Source organism: Neovison vison, chromosome 10 (genome assembly GCF_020171115.1).
Source record: "Neovison vison isolate M4711 chromosome 10, ASM_NN_V1, whole genome shotgun sequence".
NCBI lineage: Eukaryota > Metazoa > Chordata > Mammalia > Carnivora > Mustelidae > Neogale > Neogale vison.
Genome location: NC_058100.1, coordinates 44,532,514 through 44,557,387, shown reverse-complemented (window position 1 = coordinate 44,557,387; position 24,874 = coordinate 44,532,514). Strand labels below are relative to the sequence as shown.

Sequence of the window (24,874 nt, the reverse complement as noted above, 5' to 3'; positions counted from 1 at the left end):
AGCCAATAAATGTTTTTAAAAATTCATCCTCATTAGCAATTAAAATTGCATATTAAAATGATAATGAAATCCAAATTTTCATCCAGCAAATGCCATTTGTTGGTAAGGATGTAGGAAATAAGTCTTCTTATATACTACTAGTAGAAGTATAATAGTACAATATTTCTGGATGTTAATACACACGTGGATACTCTTTGACTCATGATCTCCAACTCTGAAAAAGTATATTAAGCAAATCATAGTAGGAGATAATTTACCTCTAAGAATATTCATCACAGGCAGAGAAAAATGGGAAAACAACCTGAAGAGCCAAACAATAGGGAACTGATTAAATAAATTACAGTATATGGTAGAAGAGTATGAAACCATTAAAAAGAGAATAATTTAGAACAACATTTCCCAACTGGATCACATAGAATTTCTGAGATTCACACTTCAAGGTGGTAATGGTATATATTTCAATATCTAATGTTTTAATCAATAAATATAATAATTATTTCAATATTTTTACCTTTAAGCTAATACAGTTTGAAAGCATCAAAGTGTTCATAAAATAAACCATGCATGGTGGTTAGTAAGGCTCAAATGAGACCCTGACTCAGACATTCAATTAGTTACAGAAACCCTATTAGTCACTATGTAGGTTTTTGACTGCCATAGTTTTAAAAAATGTTATTATTCATTTCTATTAATAAGGATACCCTGATTTTTTTAAAAAGCAAAACCAAAGGAATAATGTACTGAAATATAAGAAGTTAATAAGGGACATAAATGTTATAATCATCACATAAAATGCAGTTCTGAATAATTAGAGATCTCTGGTTTTTTAAAGAGATGATCTTGGGGCCAAACTCTAGCTCTGCTTAGTGTTTCTAGCCAAGATACTTAACCTCTCTGAGTTCAGGTTCCTTACCTGTAAGAAGTTAGAGAGCATTAAATGGTTTTCGTAGAGAGGTTGGAATAGTGTGTGGTATGGAGGTACTATATAATCCTAAGAGTTTGGTCTCTGGAAAACTAAAAGTATAAAAAGCTCTAGTGATCTGAAGCACATTTGTAATGGTTAACTAGCTGTCAGAACCAGTGTGCTCACAATCACAATTTTTTCCTGTGTCTTTCACAATTTTAACATCAACTATTACATGATAATTTTAGGTGAAGCCATTGTTGAAGGTCCCATAAGCTTTCACCAAACATGGAAATTACTGTATTGATTTTTTTTTTAGTAGACTTCATATTTTATTTTTATTATTTGACAGACAGAGATTACAAGTAGGCAAGAGAGGCAGGTGGGGAGAGAGAGGAGGAAGCAGGCTCTCCGAGAGCCCGACGTGGGGCTGGATCCCAGGTCTCTGGGATCATGACCTAAGATGAAAGCAGAGGCCTTAACCCACTGAGCCACCCAGGAGCCCCTAGACTTCATATTTTAGAACAGTTTTAGGTTCACATCAAAACTGAGCAGAAAATGTAGTTTCATATACATCCTACCCCAAACAACCACAGCCTCCACTAGTATGAACATCTTGCACAAGACTGGTATATTTGTTGAAAATGATGAACCTACAGTGATGCATTATCATCACTCAAATCCCACAGTTTACATTAGGGTTCACTCACGTTGTTGTACGTTCTATGGTTTTTAACAATGTATGACATGCATCCTCCATTATAGTATCATCGTTGCCCCCAAATCCTGTCTCCACTATTCATCTCTCTCCTCCCAATTGCTTGTAACCACTGATTTTTTTTTTTTAAGATTTAATTTATTTACTTGGCAGACACAGATCACAAATAGGCAGAGAGGCAGGCAGAGAGGGGTGGGGAAGCAGGCTTCCTGCTGAGCAGAAAGTCCGATTCAGGGCTCAATCCCAGGGCCCTGGGATCATGACCTGAGCCAAAGGCAGAGGCCTTAACCCACTGAGCCACCCAGGTGTCCTGAAACCACGGATTTCTTTACAGTCTCCATTATTTCACCTTTTCCAGAATGTCATATAGTTAAAATAATACATGCAACCTTTTCCAATCATCATCTTATACTTATATGCATTTAAGGTTCCTCCATGTCTTTTCATGACTTGATAGCTCATTTCCTGTAACACTGAACAATATTCCATCATCTAGATATAACCCAGTATATTCATCCATTCACCTACAAAAGAGCATCTCAGTTGTTTCCAATTTTTGGCAATTACAAATAAAGCTACTATAAGCATCCATGTGCAGGCTTTGGTGTGGACATAAAACTCTGAACTCATTTAAGGCAAATGCCAAGAAGGGATTTGCTGGATCATATGCTGAAGCTATGTTTAGTTTTGTAAGAAACCACCAAACGTCTCCCAAAATAGCTATACCATTTTACAATACCACCAGCAATTAAAGAATTCCTGTTATTCCATATCCTTGTCAGCATTTGGTGCTGTCAAGGTTCCAATTATGGCCATTCTAATAAGTATATAGTGGTATCTCATTGTGTTTAAGTCTGAATATATCTGACGACAAATGATGTGGGGTATCTTTTCAAATGTCTATTTGTCATCTATGTATTTTCTTCGGGGAACACCTATTCAGAACTTTTGCCCTTTTTTTTTAAATCAAGCTGTTCATTTTCTTATAGTTAGGTTTTAAGAGGTTTTTTTTTTAACATATTTTGGATAATCCTTATATAAATATGTCTTTTAGAGATATTCTTTCCCAATCTGTACCTTGTCTTATTCTCTTGACAGTCTTCTGTAGAACATACATTTTTTAAATTTTAATGGAAGTACAGCTTACCAATTATTTCTTTCATGGATTATGCCTTTGGTGATCTGAAAAGTCACTGCCATACACAAGGTCATCTAGATTTTTTCCTGTTTTATCTTCTATGAGTTTTATGGTTTTGTGTTTTCATTTAGGTCTACGATCTACTTTTGAGTTCGTTTTGTTGAATGATTTATGGTCTGTGTCTAAGTCCATTTTTTTTCATGCAGATGTCCACTGAGTGTAGCGTTCCAGCACCATTTGTTTGAGAGATTATCTTTTCTCCATGGTATTGCTTTTATTGCTTTGTCAAAGATCCCTAGACTCTATTCATGTACATCTATTTCTGGGTCCTCTATTCTGTTCCATGAATCTGTCTATTCTTTATCATTGTCTTAGTTACTGTAGCTTTACAGAAAGTCTTGAAGTTGGGTAGAGTTAGTCCTTTGAGTTTGTTCTTTTCCTTAAATACTGTATTGGATTTTCTTCAAAACTATGTTGGACTTTTGTCACTCAATAAAAACTTTACAATCATTTTCTCAATATCCAAAAAATTATCTGCAGTGATTTTGATTGGGATTGAACTCAATATACAAATCAAATTGGAAGAACTGACATCTTGACATGAGTAGTCTTCCTATCCATGAACATGGAATACCTCTCCATTTATTTAGTTATTCTTTGATTTGTTTCCTTAGAGTTCTGTAGTTTTCTTCGTATAGATGGTATACACAGTTCGTCAGGTTCATAACTAAGTAATTTTTTTTTAAAGTAGTCTCCATGGGGCGCCTGGGTGGCTCAGTGGGTTAAGCCGCTGTCTTTGGCTCAGGTCATGATCTCAGGGTCCTGGGATCAAGTCCGGCATCGGGCTCTCTGCTCAGCGGGGAGCCTGCTTCCCTCTCTCTCTCTCTCTGCCTGCCTCCTCTCTGTCTACTTGTGATCTCTGTCAAATAAATAAATAAAATCTTTAAATTAAAAAAAAAAAGTAGTCTCCATGCCCAACATGGGGCTTCAAGTCAAGACCCTGAGATCAAGAATTGCATGCTCTACCCACTGAGGCAGTCATGCACCCCAGTATTTCATTTTCTGAGGGAGCTACTATAAATGATACTGTGTTTTTGTGTATGTATATTTAATTTCAAATTCCCCTTACTCGTTTTTGGCACATAAGAAAATGACTGACTTTTGTATATTAACCTTGCATGCAGCAACCTTGCCATAATCACTTAGTACCAGAAGATTTTCTGTAGATTCTTTACATAGACGATTATGTCATCTACAAATTTTCTTTCTTCCTTTCCAATCTGTGTATCTTTCTTTCTTTTTATTGTCTTATTCATCAGTGAGGATGCCTAGGATAGAGAAGGGCTGAGAAAAGGAACGCTGAGAGGGAAGATTCTTGCTTTGTTCCTGATCTTAGTGAAAAGCTTAAAGTTTTTCACTGTAAAGAATGTTAGCTGTAGGTTTTTTTGTAAATGTTCTTTACTAAGATGAGGAAGTTTCTATTCCTAATTTGCTGAGAGTTTTTGTCATGAATGGGTGCTGGACTACTTCAAATGCTTCTTCAGAACTGATTGATCACAATGTGGGATTTTTTGTTTTGTTTTTACTCTGTTGGTATGCTGAATTACATTAATTGACTTCTAAATGTTAAACCAGCCTTGCATACTTGGGATAAATCCCACTTAATTCATTGTGTATAGCTTTTTCTATATTGGATTCAATTTGCTAATAATCTGATTAGAGTTTTTGCACCTATGTTCATGAGAGATGTTGATCTATAAACTTTATTTCTTATAATAGCTTTTATTTTAGTGTTAGGATAATGCTAGCCACAAAAAATTGAGTTAGGAAGTATTCCCTCTGCTTCTATATTCTGAAAGAGATTTGGGGAAATTGGTATAATCTCTTCCTTAAAAGTCTAGTAGAGTTCACCGGTGAACTCATCCAGGCTGATGCTTTCTGTTTTGGAAGAATCTTAATTACTGATTTAATTTCTTTAATAGATATAGGCCTATTCAGATTGTAAGTTTCTTCTTGGGTGAGTTGGTTCTTTTTATTTTTTTTAATCAATTCTGACAATTTCTGTCTCTTAATTGGTGCATTTGGAGCACCATATTTACAATTATTGATAAAGTTGGATACCTAACACATTTTTTCCTGATAATCATTGCCCTTGTTCTCGTTCCTATTTTTTCTCCCATTCATTTTCTTTTTTTTTTAATTAAAGATTTTATTTATTTATTTGACAGAGATCACAAGTAGGCAGAGAGGCAGGCAGAGAGAGAGGAGGAAGCAGGCTCCCCACTGAGCAGAGATCCCGATGTGGGGCTCGATCCCAGGACCTTGGGATCATGACCTGAGCTGAAGGCAGAGGCTTTAACCCACTGAGCCACCCAGGCACCCCTCCCATTCATTTTCTGCCATTTGTGGCTTTAACTGAGCATTTTATATGATTCCGTTTTCTTTCCTTTTTCAGCATATCAATTATACTTTTTTCCCCTCACTTTTCTTATTGGTTGCCCTAGAGTTTTGCAATACACACTTATAGCTTATCCAAGTCCCACTTTCAAATAACTCTATACTGCCTCTCAGGTAGTGCAAGCACTTTATAATAGCAAAATACCCTGAATTCATCTCTCCTATCTCTTGTATCGTTGCTCTTACTCATTTCACTTACACATAAGTATATATAAGTATATACATACACATACATAAGCATACATAATTGCACACATTGTCATTATTATTTTTAAAAGACTGTTCCTTTCTCTTTCTTCATCTTCTGGTATTCCCATACATGTATATTATGCCCTTTGCAGTTATCCTGCTGTTCTTGGATGTTCCATTTTTTTTAGTCTTTATTCTCTTTGCTTTTTAGTTTTGGAAGTTTCAACTGACATATCCTCAAGCCAAGAGATTCTTTCTTCAGCTCTGTCCAGTCTATCAATGAGCCAATCAAAAGCATTTTTCATCTCTGTTATAGTATTTTTTATCTCCGGCATTTTTTAAAATTCTTTCTAGAAATTCCATCTCTATGCTTATACTATCCATCTGTTCTCGTATGTTGTCTACTTTTTCTGTCACAGCACATAGCATATTAATCATTGCTGGTCTGATAAATTCCAATATTCCTCCATATCTGAGTCTGGTTCTGATTCTTGCTGTCACTTCAAACCATTGTGGGGTTTTTTTTTGTTTGTTTGTGGGGGAGGGTTTGCTTGTTTGCTTGTTTTGTCACTTAGCATACATTGTAATTTTTTCATTGAAAGTTGAATGTGATGTACTAGGTAAAAGGAACTCCAATAAATGGGCCTTTAGTAATGTGGTAAGATAGATGTTGGAGGAAGGAAAGATTTCTACAGCCCTATGATTAAGTCTCAGTCGTTTAGTAAGCCTGTGGCCCTGTGCTGTGAAATTCACAAATTCCTATCAGATTTTCCCCAGCTATAGGTAGAACTAAATGGTTGTAGGGGACTGGAGTTGGGTATTTCTCTTTCCTCCCACCAGAAGGTCAGACGGGGATTAAAGTTGGGCACTCTCCTTCCCCTATACCTAAGACTAAAGCTGCCCAGAACTGGGAATTTCCCTTCTCCAAAGCCAGTTAGGCTCTCATAAAACCTCACTGGTTAGGCTCTGGTAAAATCATTTCTCTTGAAGACAAATCTTGTTATGAATAGAATGCCCTGGTATATTTCAAAATGGTTGTGGCTACTTTCCCCTTCTCTCAATGAAAGCTTGAGGGGATTTTTCTCTAATACTCATTGTGAGAACCTGGTAGAGCCCCAAAAGGTAAAACTCACAGAAGTATGGAGGCAACCCCTGCAGTTTTTAACTCTCAGACTTGTCCCATTAAGCCTCCAGCAATTTGTCAATAACAGTCTGGTTTTCTACCCAGGCACCAGTTCCCATGTAGGTTTCTGCTCTAGTAAGCAGTGATTCTCTGTATCTGTATGTCTGTCTCTCTAATTTAGGGGTAGCCATTTGCCCTATGACTTCACCTCTCTTATGTATCTAAGAAGAGTTGTCGATTTTCCAGTTTGTTCAGCTTTTTACTTCTTGTTAGGATGGAGTAGAGCCTTCCAAGTTCTTTCCACGCCAGACCAGAAACCAGAAGGAATTTACACTGGTATTTAAATGTACTTTTTTCTAAAGTAGGCTCCATGCCCAGTACGGAGCCCAATGCAGGGCTTGAATTCATAACTCTGAGATCAAGACCTGAGCTAAGATCAAGAGTTGGATGCTGGGCGCTTGGGTGGCTCAGTGGGTTAAGCCGCTGCCTTCGGCTCAGGTCATGATCTCAGGGTCCTGGGATCGAGTCCCGCATCGGGCTCTTTGCTCAGCAGGGAGCCTGCTTCCCTCTACCTCTCTCTCTGCCTGCCTCTCTGTCTACTTGTGATCTCGCTCTGTCAAATTAAAAAAAAAAAACAAAAAAACACAAAAAAAAAAATAAAAAAAAAAAGAGTTGGATGCTTAACCAACTGAGCCACTCAGATGCCCCAATTCTTAAATGTATTTTTAAGTATTTGTAAACCTAGGTTTTCAGCACCAGAATTATGTGTAGCATGTTATACACAAAACCACAGTAACAGACTTCATTTAAATATATCTACATCTATAGTACAGCTATAGTATAGTACATACTATAATGTATTCACACTACAGTTATATGGTATTCGCGGTTCTAACTTGAGAATTTTTATGTAAACTACTATTCTGACAATATATTTACATATTTAAACTAAATACTAACAATATAGTAGGATATACTGTTTTCTTACATATATGACAAAATAACATACATTTATTATAAAGTAATATTCACAGGGATGATTTCTTAAAGATTACAACAGAATATAATTTTTCAAAACCATATTAAATCAGCTCACTTTCACTGTAATATATAAGCAATAAATTGTAGCAATACTTATTAACCCATATGTGCCTTATTAGTAATTTCTTTTATATGTCTTTGTCCTATACTACCTCAATTCTTAAATAGAATGAACTATGGGAGGGCCACCTGGGTGGCTCAGTCAGTTAAGTGTCTGCCTTTGGCTCAGGTCATGACCCCAGGGTCCTGGGATCGAGTCCTGCATCAGGCTCTCCACTCAGTGGGAAGCCTGCTTCTCCCTTTCCCTCTGCCTGCTGGTCCCCCTGCTTGTGCTCTCACTCTGTGTCAAATAAATAAATAAAACCTTTAAAAAAAGAATGAACTATGGAAAATGAAAGAAGAGAAATATTAAATTCATCACTTTGAAAATGTATATATACGGAATCATAAAAGGTATAATTATTTTTGAGAGTGGCTTTTTTGTACTCAGGATAATGAACTTCATGCATTCACCCCAGCAGAGGTGTATATTATCACATGGTATTAATGCACCACAGTTTAACTGTTCACTTACTGTAAAATACCTTGGTTGTTTCCACACTGGGGCTATTACAAAGAAAGGTTTCTAATAGGTTTATAGTGATATCTCTGATCTTATTTTGCATTTCTCTAATGACTATTGATGTTGAACATCTTTTCATGTGCTAATTTACCATAATTTCAATTGGTGAAATGGTTTTTCATATCTTTTGGTAATTTTCTAGTTGGATTGTTTGGGTTTTTAATATTGAGTTTCAAGATTCTATATAAATTCTAAATGAGTTTTTTGTAATATATGCAATTTGCAAATAATTTCTCCCAGTCTGTAGCTTATCTTTTCAGCCTCTTAATAAACTTCTTGCAGACCCAAAGTTTTTAATCTTGATAGTCTAATGTGTCATTTTTTCCTTTTATGGATCATGCTTTCAGCAACATGTCTAAAACCTCTTATAAACCAACGTTTGGGTCCTAAAGATTTTCCTATGTTTACTTCTAAAAGTTTTATGCTTTGCATTTAAATGTGTGATCCATTTTGAGCTAATTTTTGTATAGGTGTGAGATACTGGTCAAAGGTTTGGTTTGGGGAGGTTTTGTTGTTGTTGTTGTTTGGCAATGGATATCCAATTGCTTCAGCACTCTATGTTAAAAAAAAACTATCCTTCCTACATTGAACTGCTTTAGCACCTTTGTCAAAAGTCAGCTGGCCATACATTCTCTATTCTGTCCCACTGATTTATGTGTGTCTCTGTACACCAATACCACAGTCTTGACTGTTGTAGCTATGCACCTCCTGAAATCAAGTCAAGTGATTATACCCACTTTATTCTTTTTATAAAATTGTTTTAGCAATTAATAGTTTCTATACCTTCCCATATAAATGTTTTAATAATCTCGCCCACATCAATACACATACAAAAAAAAAACCTTCTTGAAAATCTGATAGGAATTCTGTTAAAACTGTGTATCATTTATGACTATAAAGAGTACCATATTTTTAATTCCAGTTTCTATGTGTTCACTGTTAGTATGCAGAAATATAACATTTTTGTATGTTGATTTTATGTTTTGCAACCTTGCTGAATTCACTTCTTAGTTCTGATTTTTTTGGTAGATTCCAATGATTTTTTATGTGTAAACAATTATGTCATCTTCAAATACAGACAATTCTATTTCTTCCTTTCCAATCTATACGCCTTTTATTTCCTTGTCTTCTTGAATAGCACTTTCTAGAACTTCTAATACTATGTTTAATAGAAGTGCTAAGAATCTGCCTTGTTCCTGATCTTAAGGGGTAAAGCATTTAGTCGTTCACCAAGAAGCATGCCATTAGCTCTAAGTTTTCTGCAGCTAATCTTTACCGAGCTGAAGAAGTTCCCCTCTATTCCTAGTTTTTAGAGAGGTTTTTTTTATCCTCCATGAACTGGTGTTGAGTTTTTTAAATGTTTTCTGCATCAATTCTATGATCATGTGATTTTTCTTCTTTATCCTATTACTGTAGTTGGATTACACTGATTGATTTTTTTTATTTGAATTCAATTAGCCATCATTAGTTTCAGATGTACTATTCTATAATTCATCAGTTGCATATAACACCCAGGGCTCATCACATTACATGCCCTCCTTAATGCCCACACAGACTGGTTTTCAAACACTATACCAACTTTGTATCCCTGGAATCAACCCTACTTGGTCACAGTACATAATTCCTTTTAGATACTGCTGATTTCTATTTGCTAATATTTTGAGGATTTCTGTATCTACATTCATGAGAAATAATGGCCTGTAAATTTTTTTTTGGACTTCCTGATTTTGGTATTAGGGCAACACTGACCTCATAAAATGAATTGGGAACCATTTCACCTTCTTCTATTTTCTGGAAAAGAATATGCATAATTGGTGTTAATTCTTTAAAAATTCAGTAAAATTCGGGACGCCTGGGTGGCTCAGTTGGTTGGACGACTGCCTTCGGCTCAGGGCGTGATCCTGGAGTCCCGGGATCGAGTCCCACATCAGGCTCCCAGCTCCATGGGGAGTCTGCTTCGCTCTCTGACCTTCTCCTCGCTCATGCTCTCTCTCACTGTCTCTCTCTCTCAAATAAATAAATAAAATCTTTGGAAAAAAAAAAAAAATTCAGTAAAATTCTCCAGTAAAACCATTTGAGCCTCACGATTTCACTTTAGGAGTATTTTTTTTTTTAAAGATTTTATTTATTTATTTGACAGAGATCACAAGTAGGCAGAGAAACAGGCAGAGAGAGAGGAGGAAGCAGGCTCCCCGCTGAGCAGAGAGCCCGATGCGGGACTCGATCCCAGGACCCTGGGACCATGACCTGAGCTGAAGGCAGAGGCTTTAACCCACTGAGCCACCCAGGTGCCCACTTTAGGAGTATTTTAATTGTAAATACAATGCTCTTAATAGTAATAGGACTATCCAAATTATCCACTTCATACTGGATGATAGTCTACGCTCTTTTACAAATTGGTCCATTTCTTTTTTTTTTTTTTTAAGTTTTTATTTATTTGTCAGAAAGAAAGAGTGCGCACACGCAGGCAGAGTGGCAGGCAGAGGCGGAGAGAGCAGTAGGCTCCCTACAGAGCAAGGAGCCCGATGCGGGACTTAATCCCAGGACCCTGGGATCATGGCCTGAGCCGAAAGCAGTGGCTTAATGACTGAGCAACCCAGGCATCCCGAATTGGTCCATTTCATCTAAATCATCAAATTCATATGTACAGGGTTGTCTGTACTGTTCCTTTGTTTCTTTTTAATATCTGTGGGACCTGGAATACTATTTTATTTCATTACTGACAAATAATTTCTGTCTTCCCATTTATTTTTCTGTCAGTCTTGCTAAAGGTTTATTAATTTTACTTTGCAAAGAACCGACTTTGTGTTTCACTGATTTTTCTCTATGATTTTTATTTGCAATTTCACTGACCACTACTCTTTTTATTTCCTTCTGCTTGCTTAAGGAATATTTTGTTCTTTTTCAGTTTCTTGGAGGGGGAGTTACAGTTTTTATTGATTTGGAACTTTTCTTCTTTTCTAATGCAAACATTTAGTGCTAGAAAAATTCCTGTCAGCATGCTCTGGCTGTGTCCCATCAACTTTTCCCCCCAATCAATTCTAGTATGTTCTTTTGTATTCATTCAACTATATATTCAACAAACCAATGTCCTGTGTATATGTACCCAGGACTGCTGTGTGCTCTTGGTAGACTGACTCTTATCATCACATAATATTCCTCTCTGGCTCTGATCATTTTCTTTGCTCTGGAGCCTCCTTTAAGTTTTCTGTTTGCCCTGTTTTTTCTGTGTTTTCATTTGCCTGCCTTACTGTGCATTACTTTAACATTTCTTAGAATTTCATTTTATCTGTAGTGTTTTTTTATTATATCTCTTTTTATAGCATTTTCAGTGTTTGCTCTACTTATTATATTTATATAAGACCACTGTCTTCTCATGTCATCATTTTACCATTTCAAATGAAGTACAGAGAAATTATCTCTTTATATCCCTTTATACTCCCTCATTTATAACATAATTGTCTTAAATTATTTCTCTACATACATTTAGAAAGAGGTCAGTTACAATAAAACAGTTACATAAAACATATTTTAGAACACTCAAGAGGAAAAGGAAAGTATTTACTCATATTTACCCTTTTCTCTGTTCATTCTTCCTTCCTATTGTTCTAAGATTCCAACTTTTAATATTTCCATTGTGTTTAGAGAATTTACTTTAGCTATTCTTTTAGGATAAATTAACTAGTGGCAAATTCTCTTAGTGTTCATTCATCTGAGAATGATCGATTTCCCCTTCATTTTTTAAGAGTATTTTCACAGGATAAGAATTCTGGGTTGACACAGTTCTTTTCTTTCAGGACTTAAAAAATGGTGTGCCATTTTTTATGGACCTCAATGGTTTGTGATGAGAAATCCATTGTCATTCAAACTGTTTTTCCTCTATTGGTGAAGTGTTTCCTTTGCACTGCTTTCTTTTTTTTTTTTTTTTTGGTCTAGTTTTTAAGAAGTTTGACTATGAGGTGCCTTGCCATGGATTACTTTGGATTTATCCTTTTTTGGATTCACCTTCTTGAATCTGTAGGCTTATGTCTGGCCATTATCTCTTCAAATACTTTTCAGCTTCACCCTCATTCTCCTCTTCATCTCTGATCCTAATGAAACGCAAGTTAGAACTTTCGATTTAGTCTCACAGGTTCCTGTCTCTGTTCATCCCTCCCCTACCCTCGCCATTTTATTTTCTCCTTAGATTAGGTAATTCCTAATGCCCTATCTTCAAACTCACTATTTCCTCTGTCCTATCATTCTGTTGTTGAGTCCACTGAGGTTTGGTTTTGCCTCTTTCTCATTGTAATTTTTAGTTCTAAAGCTTCCATTTGGTTTTTCTTTATATCTTCCATTTCTTTGTTGAGACTTCCTATTTTTTGTTTGTTTTGTATGTTTTTGTAATTGCTCACCAAAACATTTTTATTATGGCTATCTGTGTCATCTCAGTGTCTTTTCTCAATAATTTTTAAGATTTTATTTGAGAGAGAGAGAGGGAAAAAGAGGGAGAGCATGAGCTGGGGTTGAGGCAGATGGAGAGGGAGCAGCAGACTCCCTGCTGAGAAGGAAGTCTGACACAGGGAGAAGGAAATCTGACGCAGGGCTTGATCCCAGGACTCTGAGATCATGACCTGAGCCAAAGGCAGATGCTTAACTAACTGAGCCACCCGGGTGCCCTGATTCTCAATGATTTTCTACAGAAACCTGGATATTTCGGATATATTATAAGCCAAAGTTTTTCTGTGGTGTTGGCTGGAGTAGAGTGGTTATTGTCTAAAAGTTTTCTGTCTCACTAAGCTTCCCATTTCATAGCCCTTTGGCTCAAAAGAGCAGGTTTTTGTTGTTTGTTTTTGGTCTGTTCCTGTTAGCGTTGCTGCGGTGGCCATTTCTCCAACATCCAACCTGGAGTATGTGAGGAAAACCAAGTACAGGGAATTCACCGCTACACAGTCATTGGATCCCACGGTCCTTAGTCAGTCTTCCTTCTACTCTCTAGTTTCCAGTCTTCTTAGTTTGCTTTCTTTATAACATCCAGAGTTTTAGTTATACTTAGCAGAAAAACATATAAAAAAGGACCTCTTTCTATAAGCAACTCCATCTTTCCAGAAGCAAAAGTGCAACACTTGTAATTTGATATCATTTAGGTAATACTTTTGTCCCAGTGTTTAAATGAAAGGGCAAATTCCTCTTAATCCAGTTTAACCCAATGTTCTCTCAATGAGCAAATATGCAAATACTGATGCTTCTGTGCTCCCAATAAGGACACTTTATCTGTATATCATCATAGAAAATATTATTTAGGAAACTTAAAAAAATAAGTACTTTTTTTTTGAGAGAGAGAGAGAGAGAGAGAAAGAGTATGTATGTGAGTTGAGGGACAGACAGGGCAGAGAGAGAGGGAGAAAGAGAATCCCAAGCAGGCTCCATGCCCCATGGAGCCCAATGTGGGCCTTGATCTCACAATCCGGAGATCATGACCTGAGCTGAAATTAAGAGTCAGAAGCTTAACCAACTGAGCCACCCAGGCACCCCTGTACTTATTTTTTAAGGTTCTCTTAACATCTACGCAATGTGAACAATCTACACAAATTTCCTCAAAAAATATTTAAACTAAAATTGTATTTTTCCAATGACAAGACAAACTAAAATTCTGCCTGCCAAGCTTGAGATGAAGTTGAGAAGCATCTTGATTACAAAATGCCAAGGCATTTAATGTAATAGTGATCATTTTTACAAAGTATGTGGCATCTCTTATAACAATGATTTGTCAAGCATCCTACTAAAGTTGTTTTTTAAGGAGCTGGAATGAATATGAGCAATCTAGTTATCTTCACTGATTGACCTTGAAAACACTAGACACACACCCATATGCAGGACGACTCTGCCTACAAACAACTGGACATGGAGAGACATATCTTGGTACTACTACTCTGCTGTTTAAGTCAGTGTCCTCCAAGTCTTTTTTTTTAACCTTTTTCAAATGTACAGGAAGTTCCAAAAATAGTAGAGTCTCATGTACCCTTCACCCAGCTTCTCCCAATGCTGGTATCGTATATAGTAGCTATAGCACAATATCAAGACCAGGAAACTGCCATTAGCATATTACTATTTACCAGACTACAGATACCTTTATCCTTTTTGTAGGTAAGTTATTCAATAATGAACTTTCTCAGAAACTCTCCCTGCATTTGGGCATTCTACTACCAGTCAAATGACCCATCCAGACTTCTAATTCAACAGCAAATTACCTGTATATAAACAATCCTCATACATGCAATCATATACATACTCTGTATTTACATACCTCATGCACACAAACACAAAAGTTTGCATGCACACATACACAAACTTCTGTGGAAACAACAGCAATCCATCCTTCTCATCAAAGTATTGGTTTTCTACCAATTTCTACTTTCCCTTGCTATTACTACATGAAGACTATGTGTAAGTGACTCTGAGGGCTAAAAGAAATCTTTAGAAGTTATCTAATGTAAAAATCCATCCAGTGCTTGAATTCCTTCTACAACATCCCCAGCAATGACCCTTGAGCCTTGAACATCTCTAATGACAAAAAACAAGTACAAAGGAATCCAGTCTGCCTTTGGTCAATCTTAATTCTCAAAAGGTATCTTTACTCATTACTTAAAATTTGAAAACTTGTATTCATGTACTTCTGGTTGTATCCTATAGGGATATTAAAAAGCAAACTTTATCCTTCACTATCTTTTTTCCAGAAAAGCCATACAACCTGGTTTGCCTAAGGTGATCATAGTTTGCACCTCTTGATCTGTACATAATATCCCCTTCAATCCTAATAATTTGAACAAAACATTATTTAATCACATTATCCTGGGTAGCCCTCATAAATAGGAAGCACACACATGTTTTTATCAGGTAAACCATACCTCATTTTTTCAGCTATTTTTTGTATATGATTTTGAAGGTCCCTACACTAGCTATGTCATTCTTGCTTCTAAGTGTACATCCGTTTATTTATATTCTAAGAATCCTAATGCTTAAATTCCTTATTGAATATATATGTTAATGGAGGACCAGTTGAAGAAAAAGTCATTTATTTCTCTTTAAATACTAGACCAGGATACAGCTATGGAATGAGTATCTCTCTGGGTGCAGATACCAGAGTGTCCTGAACAATGGTTAATAGAGAGCAATCTCACATTATACCAGCAGGTGTCACTCTACTATGATATATTTAAAATTATTTATGTTTCAATTTATTCCTTCAACAAATATTTATTAAGGACCCATTATGTGTCAAGCATGATTCTAGGCATTAAGAATACAGAGAACAAGAAAGACAAGATCTTGTTCTCATAGAGCTTACAGTCTAAATATTGATGAGAAGATATGATTTACTTTCTATTTAAAAGTCTAAAATCCCATTCCTAGGGATGTTTCCTAAGTTTATAGACAATAACATTCACAATAACTCATAAAGAACAAATACTGTAATGAAACAGAATCAGAGAAACTGTGATCTGTATAGGCTTAGATTCATATATCCTGTGTATCTGCTAGCCATTTCAATGTATTCAACACTGTTCTTCCAAACTTCTAGTTTCTAAAACCTAAACTGAAAAGAATTTATCTTAAAATAATTCAAATTTTTAAAAATCTAATAATGTTTATACAAAGAGTGACTCTGTTGCAAATTTTTAAAGATTCTTTGCAAAGCTTATTAATTCCCAAATACGTATTTCCTTATCTCTACTTAGAAAGTTAAATGTCACCTTCTCAACACCAAACATACTTCCCAGGTTAACAGAATAAAGACAGTGGCAAGTTGTGCCTCAGCACAGAATTTAAGAATTCCTCCACTGCTGAAAGCACTTGTTTGGATAAACATGTGAGACTCATAGATATTACCAGATATTACCAGGACTTCAAGGTGACTTACTCATGATTAGAGCACAGAAATGAAAGGTCTTACTTTATCAAAATAAATACATCAAAGAGAGAGAACAGACACTGTACATCAAAAAAGTGTATTTGCTTGCACAGAAGTCCAAGAAACTAGGAACTATTCAGTTCCAACTTTGCTTCTTCTCTGCACTCTCAAATAGAATGTTCTCCAAATTGAAAAAGCTAGGGAAAACATGGTTAAAGAAATATGTCAGGTTGAAAAGCACTACTGCTTAGCATTCTTTAAGTCAAAATTCAGTTATATGAATTTATTTAAGAAAAATTATGCTTATAAGATTTAATAAGACACTGAGAGCTTCATGTAATATCCAACCTGACACTCCCTTCAGAATTCCGCAAACCATTAGTTCCTAACTTACCTGAGATATACTGCTTATTGTTCAGTTTTAGCAACAAATCACATGCATACTTTAGAACATAAGAACCGTTCAATGAACAGTAAGTTACAAATGAACACTAAGGTGCTTCATAAAAGGTGGTTAATATTTTTTAAAAGGGCTAAATTTATACTTTAATAACAAATAAAGCATTTTCTTTTATTCCAAAAGGTGAGGTGGTGGTTGATAAATACATTTAAAACATGATTTACTGTGTACAGTTTTTTAAATTACACTTGTAAGCTCTCAGCCAGCACTGTGAATTTTTGATGTATCTGAGATGTCACCAAATTTGGGGAAACTCAATAGCAAATATCTGTTATCTCTTTATTTTTTTTAATTTTTTAAAAAAGATTTTATTTATTTATTTGACAGACAGAGATCACAAGTAGGCAGAGGGGAAGGGGTGAAACAGGTTCCCTGCTGAGCAGACAGCCCGAAGCAGGGCTGGATCCCAGGACCCCGGGATAATGACCTGAGCAGAAGGCAGAGGCTTTAATCCACTGAGCCACCCAAGCACCTCTGTTACCTCTTTATTTTTATTCCAGATACAAAAGTATGTGTGTATGAAGAGAGGGTTTTGTGTGCTGGGGGAAAAATAATGCTTTTCAGAGTCACAAAGATCTAGCTTTGAATTCCAGTACTACCCGAAACTAGTTATGTGACTTCTGGGCAAGTTACTTATTACCCTGTTCTATCTATCACTTTCCTACCATGATAGAAAAAGCAGGGTTGTGGGAAGGACTAAGTAAGTTGTTTTCCATGAAATGCCTAATAGACAGTGTAACACACAGTAGGTATTCAGTAAATGGTAGTTCTTAGGAGAGTGCCAATTTTCTTTTTGATCATTAGATTGACTACTCCAGTTAATATTGAAAATTATTTGTAACTAACAAAAGTGTATCTTTACCCTGCTCTAACAAGTTTATAAAACCAAACCCTTACTCAACCTGAATGCCAACAAATATGCACCTTCCTTCTTTAGCTCAAATATATTTTGCATGACCTTACATGAATTGCTTAGATAAAAGCTTTTTCTCTTCAGCTTTTGTTATTTTAAAGTGCAGATGCATTTGAGTCATTTTCTCCTTTTGTTTCATATCCTTAAGATCCAAAGCTTCAAAGACACAATGTCAGCATGCATTCGATTTATGACGGAACTCTTGAAGAGACACTGAAGAATTACCTTGTCAATCACCCCAAGGACTCTGAAGGCCTTCAGCTCCTCGGCAGGGCTCCTTAGGTTCCAAGGGGGCCTTGAACTTAGTGATCCTGGAGGCTAATGGAAGATATCAAAGATTATACATCAATCAGGGAGGTACTTGAAGGAAGACTGCCTGCTGAAGCAAATGCCAGGCCAAAGGAAACTAAATTTATCATAAATCAGAGAATGGAAAGATGAAAGGAGGAAGTTTCTGTTTGTCTGTAATGTAAAATAAAAAAATAATAAAATCAAAAAGAAAGAAAATCAAAAAGAAAAAGCAAGAAAAAAGTTGCAAGTAAATAAATCATAACAACACTGAAAACAAAATTTTAAAAAGAAAAAATAATGAGCTGGTATAGTTTCTAGAGCAATAATTCAATTCAAAACTATACAGCTAAAATGAAACATTGTAACAAATGGGAAACTGAGCCAACCATCAATCACAGCCTTATATTTACCCCCGATGGCTCAAGAGTAATTTAGAAGGGGAGTACTAAAAAACAATGTAATAATCGATAAACCTGGGGAGAGAGGCAACATAAGTCATTCTCTCCCATCATGAAACTATAGTCCTAAATTACTTTATAAATATATACTATGTATTTTAAGAGAACTGGCAGATTCAAGTTTAACCAAAAGAATTGTCAATAACTGTGAGAAATGCAGAAACTCGGGACGCCCGGGTGGCTCGGTTGGTTGAGCGGCTGCCTTTGGCTCAGGTCATGATCCCAGCGTCCTGGGACTGAGTCCCACATCGGGCTCCTTGCTCGGCGGGGAGCCTGCTTCTCCCTCTGCTTCTGCTTGCCTCTCTGTCTGCCTGTGCTCACTCTCTCTGACAAATAAATAAATAAAATCTTAAAAAAAAAAATAAAGAAATCCAGAAACTCCATCATATAACCAGTAATTGTTACATCAAGTTGTTTAAGACTAGAGAGGATTTACAGGAGAAGACAACCTTTTTTTCTTAAATATACGAACATGTGTATTGTGGAAAACTTGGTCTGCTAACTACGATAAAGATCAATGAAAACAGGAAAGGATATTTCAGAGTAAGACACAATAAAAGAATAATCCAAACTTCCCAGCCATTAGTCTTAGTGTTTCCCTGTCAGTGAAGTACAACTTTAGTCTAAATAAACTCCAAAGACACCTCCATTGAGCATTTACAACAGGAAGGCAATGTCATACTAATCTGTATAGTCAAATGGTAACGTTGCAGAGGGCGACAGGAGACACAAAGCCTTTAATGTATCCTCAAAGCACGCTTGTTTGTTGTCAGAAATCTATCAGAATATACAGGAAACACTGTTTTCCCCGTGGAAAATATGGAAGATAAACATCCTGGTTAATGAAGTGTCATGATTAACAGTTACTGAGATACCATTTCTGATACTTCCAGTCCTTGTGCAGACCAGTATCACGAGACACGGAGCTCCCTGGGAACAGGAAATACACCTCATTCAACTTCATAGAGCGCCTAGGCGCGTCAGTTGGAAAGAGAGAGGAAAAGAGAGGAAGGAGGAAGAGGGGAGCAAAATGAGAGGAGATAACACAGATAAATGAGGTGTCATTTATAACTCGGAAAACTATCATTTGTGAAATTTTCTAACAGCAGCAACTCTAATTGCTTTTAGATTTTTGTTTGTTTTTAGGTTTAGCAAGCAAGGACTAACTTCAGTGTGCTCCAACTTCTTACTATATTGCTTGCAGTCATTCTACTCCACAACACATTCTAATCATTAAAAATTCATCTCCCCCTACTCTATTATCAAGGAAGAGTAAGAGTTGCTTGTAATTTTTTAAGAGAAATGTCAACGAAAAGTTATATGGAGACAAGAGTAATTAATTTATCCATTACATTTCTCTTTAAAAATATGGCCAAATGAGTCTAACATCCCTATCTTCTATTTATTTATTTATTTAATTTTATTTTTTTTAAGTAGGCTCCATGCCCAGCATGGAGCCCAATGCAGGGCTTGAACTCATGACCCTGAGATCATCACCTGAGCTGAGATCAAGAGTCGGACACTTAACTGACTGAGCCACCCAGCGTGGAGCCCAATGCAGGGCTTGATCTCGACCCAAAGATCAAGAGCTGAGCTGAGATCAAAAGTCGGATGCTTAACTGACTGAGCAACCCAGCATAGGGCCCAAAACAGGGCTTGACTCACGACCCTGAGATCAAGACCAGAGCTGGGATCAAGAGTCAGACACTTAACTGACTGAGCCACCCAGGTGCCCCCTATCTCCTATTTCTACCTTATACCTTCTTACTAACTGATGTCATTGGATCTTTCAGTTTCCAAAGAAAGGTTTTGGTTCACTGTAGGAATCTCAACAACAAAGATAGCAAACTATAAAATCTCACTGTACCTTTCAGTGAATGACAACTGCGTGCCCACTATATGCATTATAACTGAAAAGAACAGAAACCATCAAAAGTCATGATCCCTTAGCTTCAAGGGGTTTGTAATTTATTTGAGGGGAAAAGCCAAATACATGAAAATTTAAATAACAACAAAAGTTTTTAAAAATACAAGACAATAGATTAAGTCACTAGTTTGTATATGAGAAACTGTAGTCTCAGAAAGAAATAGAACTAAAGATGATTTTAAATGCTATGTTGGAATTAGGATAAGGAAAAGGATATTATATATAGGATTGGAAGGGAACTGGCCTGGTGGGGAAAAATTATTCACATTGTAGAAGAAAGGAAAATAAAATTATGCATTAAGGGTCAGTCACTTTTCACAGGCCTTGAATGCCAGGTCTGGACCATATTCTCCACAGTCTAGAAAACACGTTTTTGTATGAGAAACAACCCAATGAAAACAGTGATTTAGTAAGGTTACTTCTGCAAAGATGGGAATGGTGAAATTGTAATGGGGAAAGACCAAAGGCAAAGTGACCATTAAAGTTCTCTTTCCACTTTCACCATCTATAAAAGTTTAAGATCAGAGAAATGAACAAAGAAAGATCATGAAATAAAATCATCAATAAAAAATCCTGTATTCCTTATATGCAGCGTTTAAATTGGGTAGAATCCCTATAGATCTATTCCTTTTTTCAGATGGCAAAAGGAAACATAAATCCACAGAATTGTAAGAACAGAAAGAGACAGAGATCAAGTCCAACATTCTCTCTTTTTTTTTTCAGATGAGAAAACTGAGAAGTGGCAAGGTTAAGCAATCTAAGATGACAAAACTAGATAATAGATAAGAGGGGATTAAATCTTACTTATAAAATAATATAACAATGTTTGGGGAAACTCCAGCCAATGCTAAGGGAATGGGGGAATGGGGGAATATACTATATTTCTAGGAAACATGGCTGATTTCCTTAAGGAAAAAAGTGAAATTTCCACTTATATATGTAACTACTGTAACAGAAGATGCCTAGAGAAGCAAGGGACAATTGTATTCATCTATACCAAAACAAAACACAGGAGGTGGGGGGGAGGGGATACATGATGGGTCTTAAAAGAATGTATGATGATCCAACAATCTTCAGAACCAAAGATGGCAAATACATATCACTCCACTGCTGAAGCCCTTGGCAGCTATCTCTGTTAATCTCACACTCTGTCTCATAATACAGTGTTCTTGGCAGCCACTACCAGAGGATTAGAGTAAACACACCAATAAAATCTGTTTACGATTTCTGCTCTACATTCTCTAAATGGCTGAGTGATGCTTACCTTTGTTTTTGTTGATTTCTTTAAAGTTGATTTCTTTAAAGTTGCAACTTTTCTTCTCCTGAAAACAGGAGAAAACACTGTTCTCACTGAGATCTACCTCCATTCTTACCAATTTGTGAGTGCGGTACTTGTCAAACTTTAATGTGCTGGCAGATCACCAGACAACCTTGTTAAAATGGAGATTCTGATCTGATCAGTCAGAGAGAGGCTATGAATCTGCATTTCCAACAAACTAACAGGTAATGCTGATGCTGCTGGTCCACCAACCACATTTAGAATAGGGTTAGCTACCTGTCCTTAAGTAACCTAAGAGTAAGTCACAGTTGGGGGTGGGGGGCAGATAAGGGTAAAAGGAAAGCACTAGAAAAAACATCAAGAATCCGCACTCTGAAACCTGATGGCTAACCTAATACCTTTGAACTTGGCTTCATCTGTAAATTTTTGGTTTTGTCAAGACTTTCACTGGCAACTTATTAACCCTCCAACATGGTTTCCTAAGCCTTTCTTAGATCACATTTCAAGGATGTCCTACTACTGAGGTGGATTGCCACTGACTACCATCACTGCTTGGGCCATGTCTCACTAACAGTGACACAATACTCATTTTAAAATATTTCCTAGAGGAAAACTGAGAAATATCAATAAGACCAGTCAACAAAATGCACAACAGAAAAATATTTTCAATATTACTCCAACTGTACTCAAAATCTACAAATATTTGGGAAAGGCATGTATTCTACATACTAATTTTCATTCACACCTTGTTCAACTGCTTGACAAAAAAATGTATTCACACTTTAGAAACTATACAATCTTTTATGTCCTAAATATAGACCATTTATTGTCTTTTCATAAATTTCAATATTCTTGGTTTAAAATTCCTAGAGCTAAAAAGAACAGAAAAGCTATTCTAAGTCTTTTCCAGGAAAATCCTCTTTTAATATTAATTCTTAAATCCTTTGAAGTCATCTCCAATTAAAAAAAGAAGAAGAAGAAAAAGAAAAAGAACTCTGTCTCCGTCAGTTAAGTAAGACTTCACCTTTACTTCAAAATTCATTTCCTTTTTTTTCTGAAACCTGCCCCTTAAGTTTTCTTAGAGCCTGTTAATAATGAAGCAATGAAGAAAACAAAGCGTGCTTTTGCTCCTTTCCGTCCTTTTTTAAAAAGGATATTACCATGAAGGACTGAAAAGTTCAGAACTTTCATATTTACCACAAAAGAGTCTCATAAATAAATTCAATAAAGCAAAAGCCTAAATCATCACAGAAAACTCCAGTGGAATGAGTCATGACCTGGACTGCACCAATGAGGAAAAACAACAATCAACATAAAATATTAAAACCAGAAGGAATTCCTTTATTTTCCTAATCAATAAGGCTAGGAAGAAATACTTGCATATGGATTCTAGAGAGAAATGATATCTGCTTTGCACAGAATGGACCTTAGAAATCATTTATACCGATCCTCTTACTGTATTGGCTTAAACTGAAGCTCAAAGAGGGTTAAAGAAGGAAAACAGTGAATTCACCAAGCTCATCAAGAACATGGAGAAGACATTTAAGTTAAATAATAGATAAGAAAATAATCAAGCATGCTCTTGACCTAAGAGCCAGGTTCAACAGCATAAAATACAGTGAAACAAAAAGCAAATACTAACCATAAAAGAGAAACATCTTGTTCTAGCAAGAAAAATTGTCCTCTAGCTTCCTTGCCTAAGAGTTGAAAAAAATCCTAGCACATCAAATCTGATTTACTGGGTAGTTCTTTACCCCTTTTGAGACAAGTTCCTACTATTCTACATGACTCTTTACCATTCTCTCCTAACTTTTGCTTCCTCAGTGACGTGCATACATGAGGGCCTCAATTATACTATATAGGGTTTGCAAAAAGCAGAGACTGTGTCATTATCTTTTGTATAACTCCAAAGTATATCAGTTTGATAATGTATAAATAGAGAGTCTTAACAAATGCTTAGTGAATTAATATATAATCTAATATAACCAGTACTCCTATATTAGATCTCCTTAGTTTTATTTTCATTAGAAGCTATGCTTGAAGGGAATTTCTGACTGCTATATTTCATGGTTCCTTTCTCCAAGTCAAAAGCTAAACAGCTTATACATATGTTTCCTTAATAAATTACTGTTCACAGAAGTGATTATGGAAAACTGTAACAGAGTCTACATAAGCAGGGAGTCTGAAGGAGTACGAATAGGTAGAACATTCAAAAGTTAACATTAATGGGAAGAATAAAGTCTAGTAATTTTCTAAAACTGTTAGAACATTTGTATACAAGATGAATTAGTAAAATAAGTAAGTTCATAGAGGCCCGTCCTGTTTAATATTTTATAATTGTCCCCCAAAATGGAATTGAATGTACGTATCAGGATTGGACATAGGGAGGGCTGTCAACCCCAAAGAAAATAAGACTTGAATTCAAAGTAATCTTTAGATAAACATTCCATTTAAATATTATAGTTAATGGAATATTTAGAAAAATATGGAATATTTAGATAAATATTCCATTAAATATTATATTTACTCCTGGAGCTAATAATACATTATATGTTAATTTTTTAAAGGTAATAATAATAATAATAAATATATTTAAATGGATAATCATATTTAAATTTATATTAAATATATATAGTCCATAAGTATTCCATTTAAAAAGGATAAAACAGTAAGGAGTTTAAAAAATAAACTCAATAATACAATTAAAACAACGACAGAAAATAGGAAAAGATTAGCAAACAGAACACAGAATAATAATCTGAAAATGAAACAGCAGATATCTTATTTAAAATATATTCATAATATAAGAACAAGTAACAAAAGTATATTACTTCCAAATCAGAATTTAATTTTTAATTCTAAAAGTAATGATCAGGTGGTGCCTGGGTGACTCAGTCAACCAGTTAAGTGCCCGACTCTTGATTTCAGTTCAGGTCATGATCTCACGGTCGTGAATCAAGCCCCACATTGGGCTCTGCGCTGGGCACGGAGCCTGCTTAAGATTCTTTCTCTTTCCTTCTGTCTCCCGCCCGCCTTCCCCACCTTCACAGCCGCCCTGGGGAACATGCATTCTCGCTCTCTCAAAAAAAAAAGTAATGGTCACTTAACATTGAAAATTCTCACTAATAAGTATTTATTTGATAACTGCATATTTTTAAAAGATCACACACAAAATGAAAAGGACTCAGAAAATCAGCAACAAAAAGTCTAATGGTCCAATAAATCAAGATTAAGTATTGGGCTATTTTTTAAAACTAGAAAATTGAGTCATGTTACAATTGTCAGACAGAATATAACCATAAAAAAATATGGGAAAAATTATACAAAGCAGTATCTGAAGGGCTAAAACTTATTAAACAACTCATAAACTTAGCTTATAGGCTAGTCTTTTTATGAGGTAGGCACTTGACTTGCATATGTATATGTATATATATGTATATTTGCAATGTATATATGAGTGATT

At 35.8% G+C, this 24,874-nt stretch overlaps 1 protein-coding gene across 4 annotated transcripts in view; it reads right to left on the bottom strand.

The window, feature by feature from the left end:
* Window positions 1-24,874, bottom strand: part of RPS6KC1 (ribosomal protein S6 kinase C1) — a 230,080-nt gene that overhangs the window by 116,005 nt on the left and 89,201 nt on the right. For all 4 annotated transcript variants that reach the window (XM_044267182.1, XM_044267183.1, XM_044267184.1 and 1 more), the window contains exon 8: window positions 17,682-17,774. In XM_044267182.1, coding sequence (XP_044123117.1) covers window positions 17,682-17,774 — 93 coding nt within the window. The remainder of the gene's footprint in view (window positions 1-17,681; window positions 17,775-24,874) is intronic.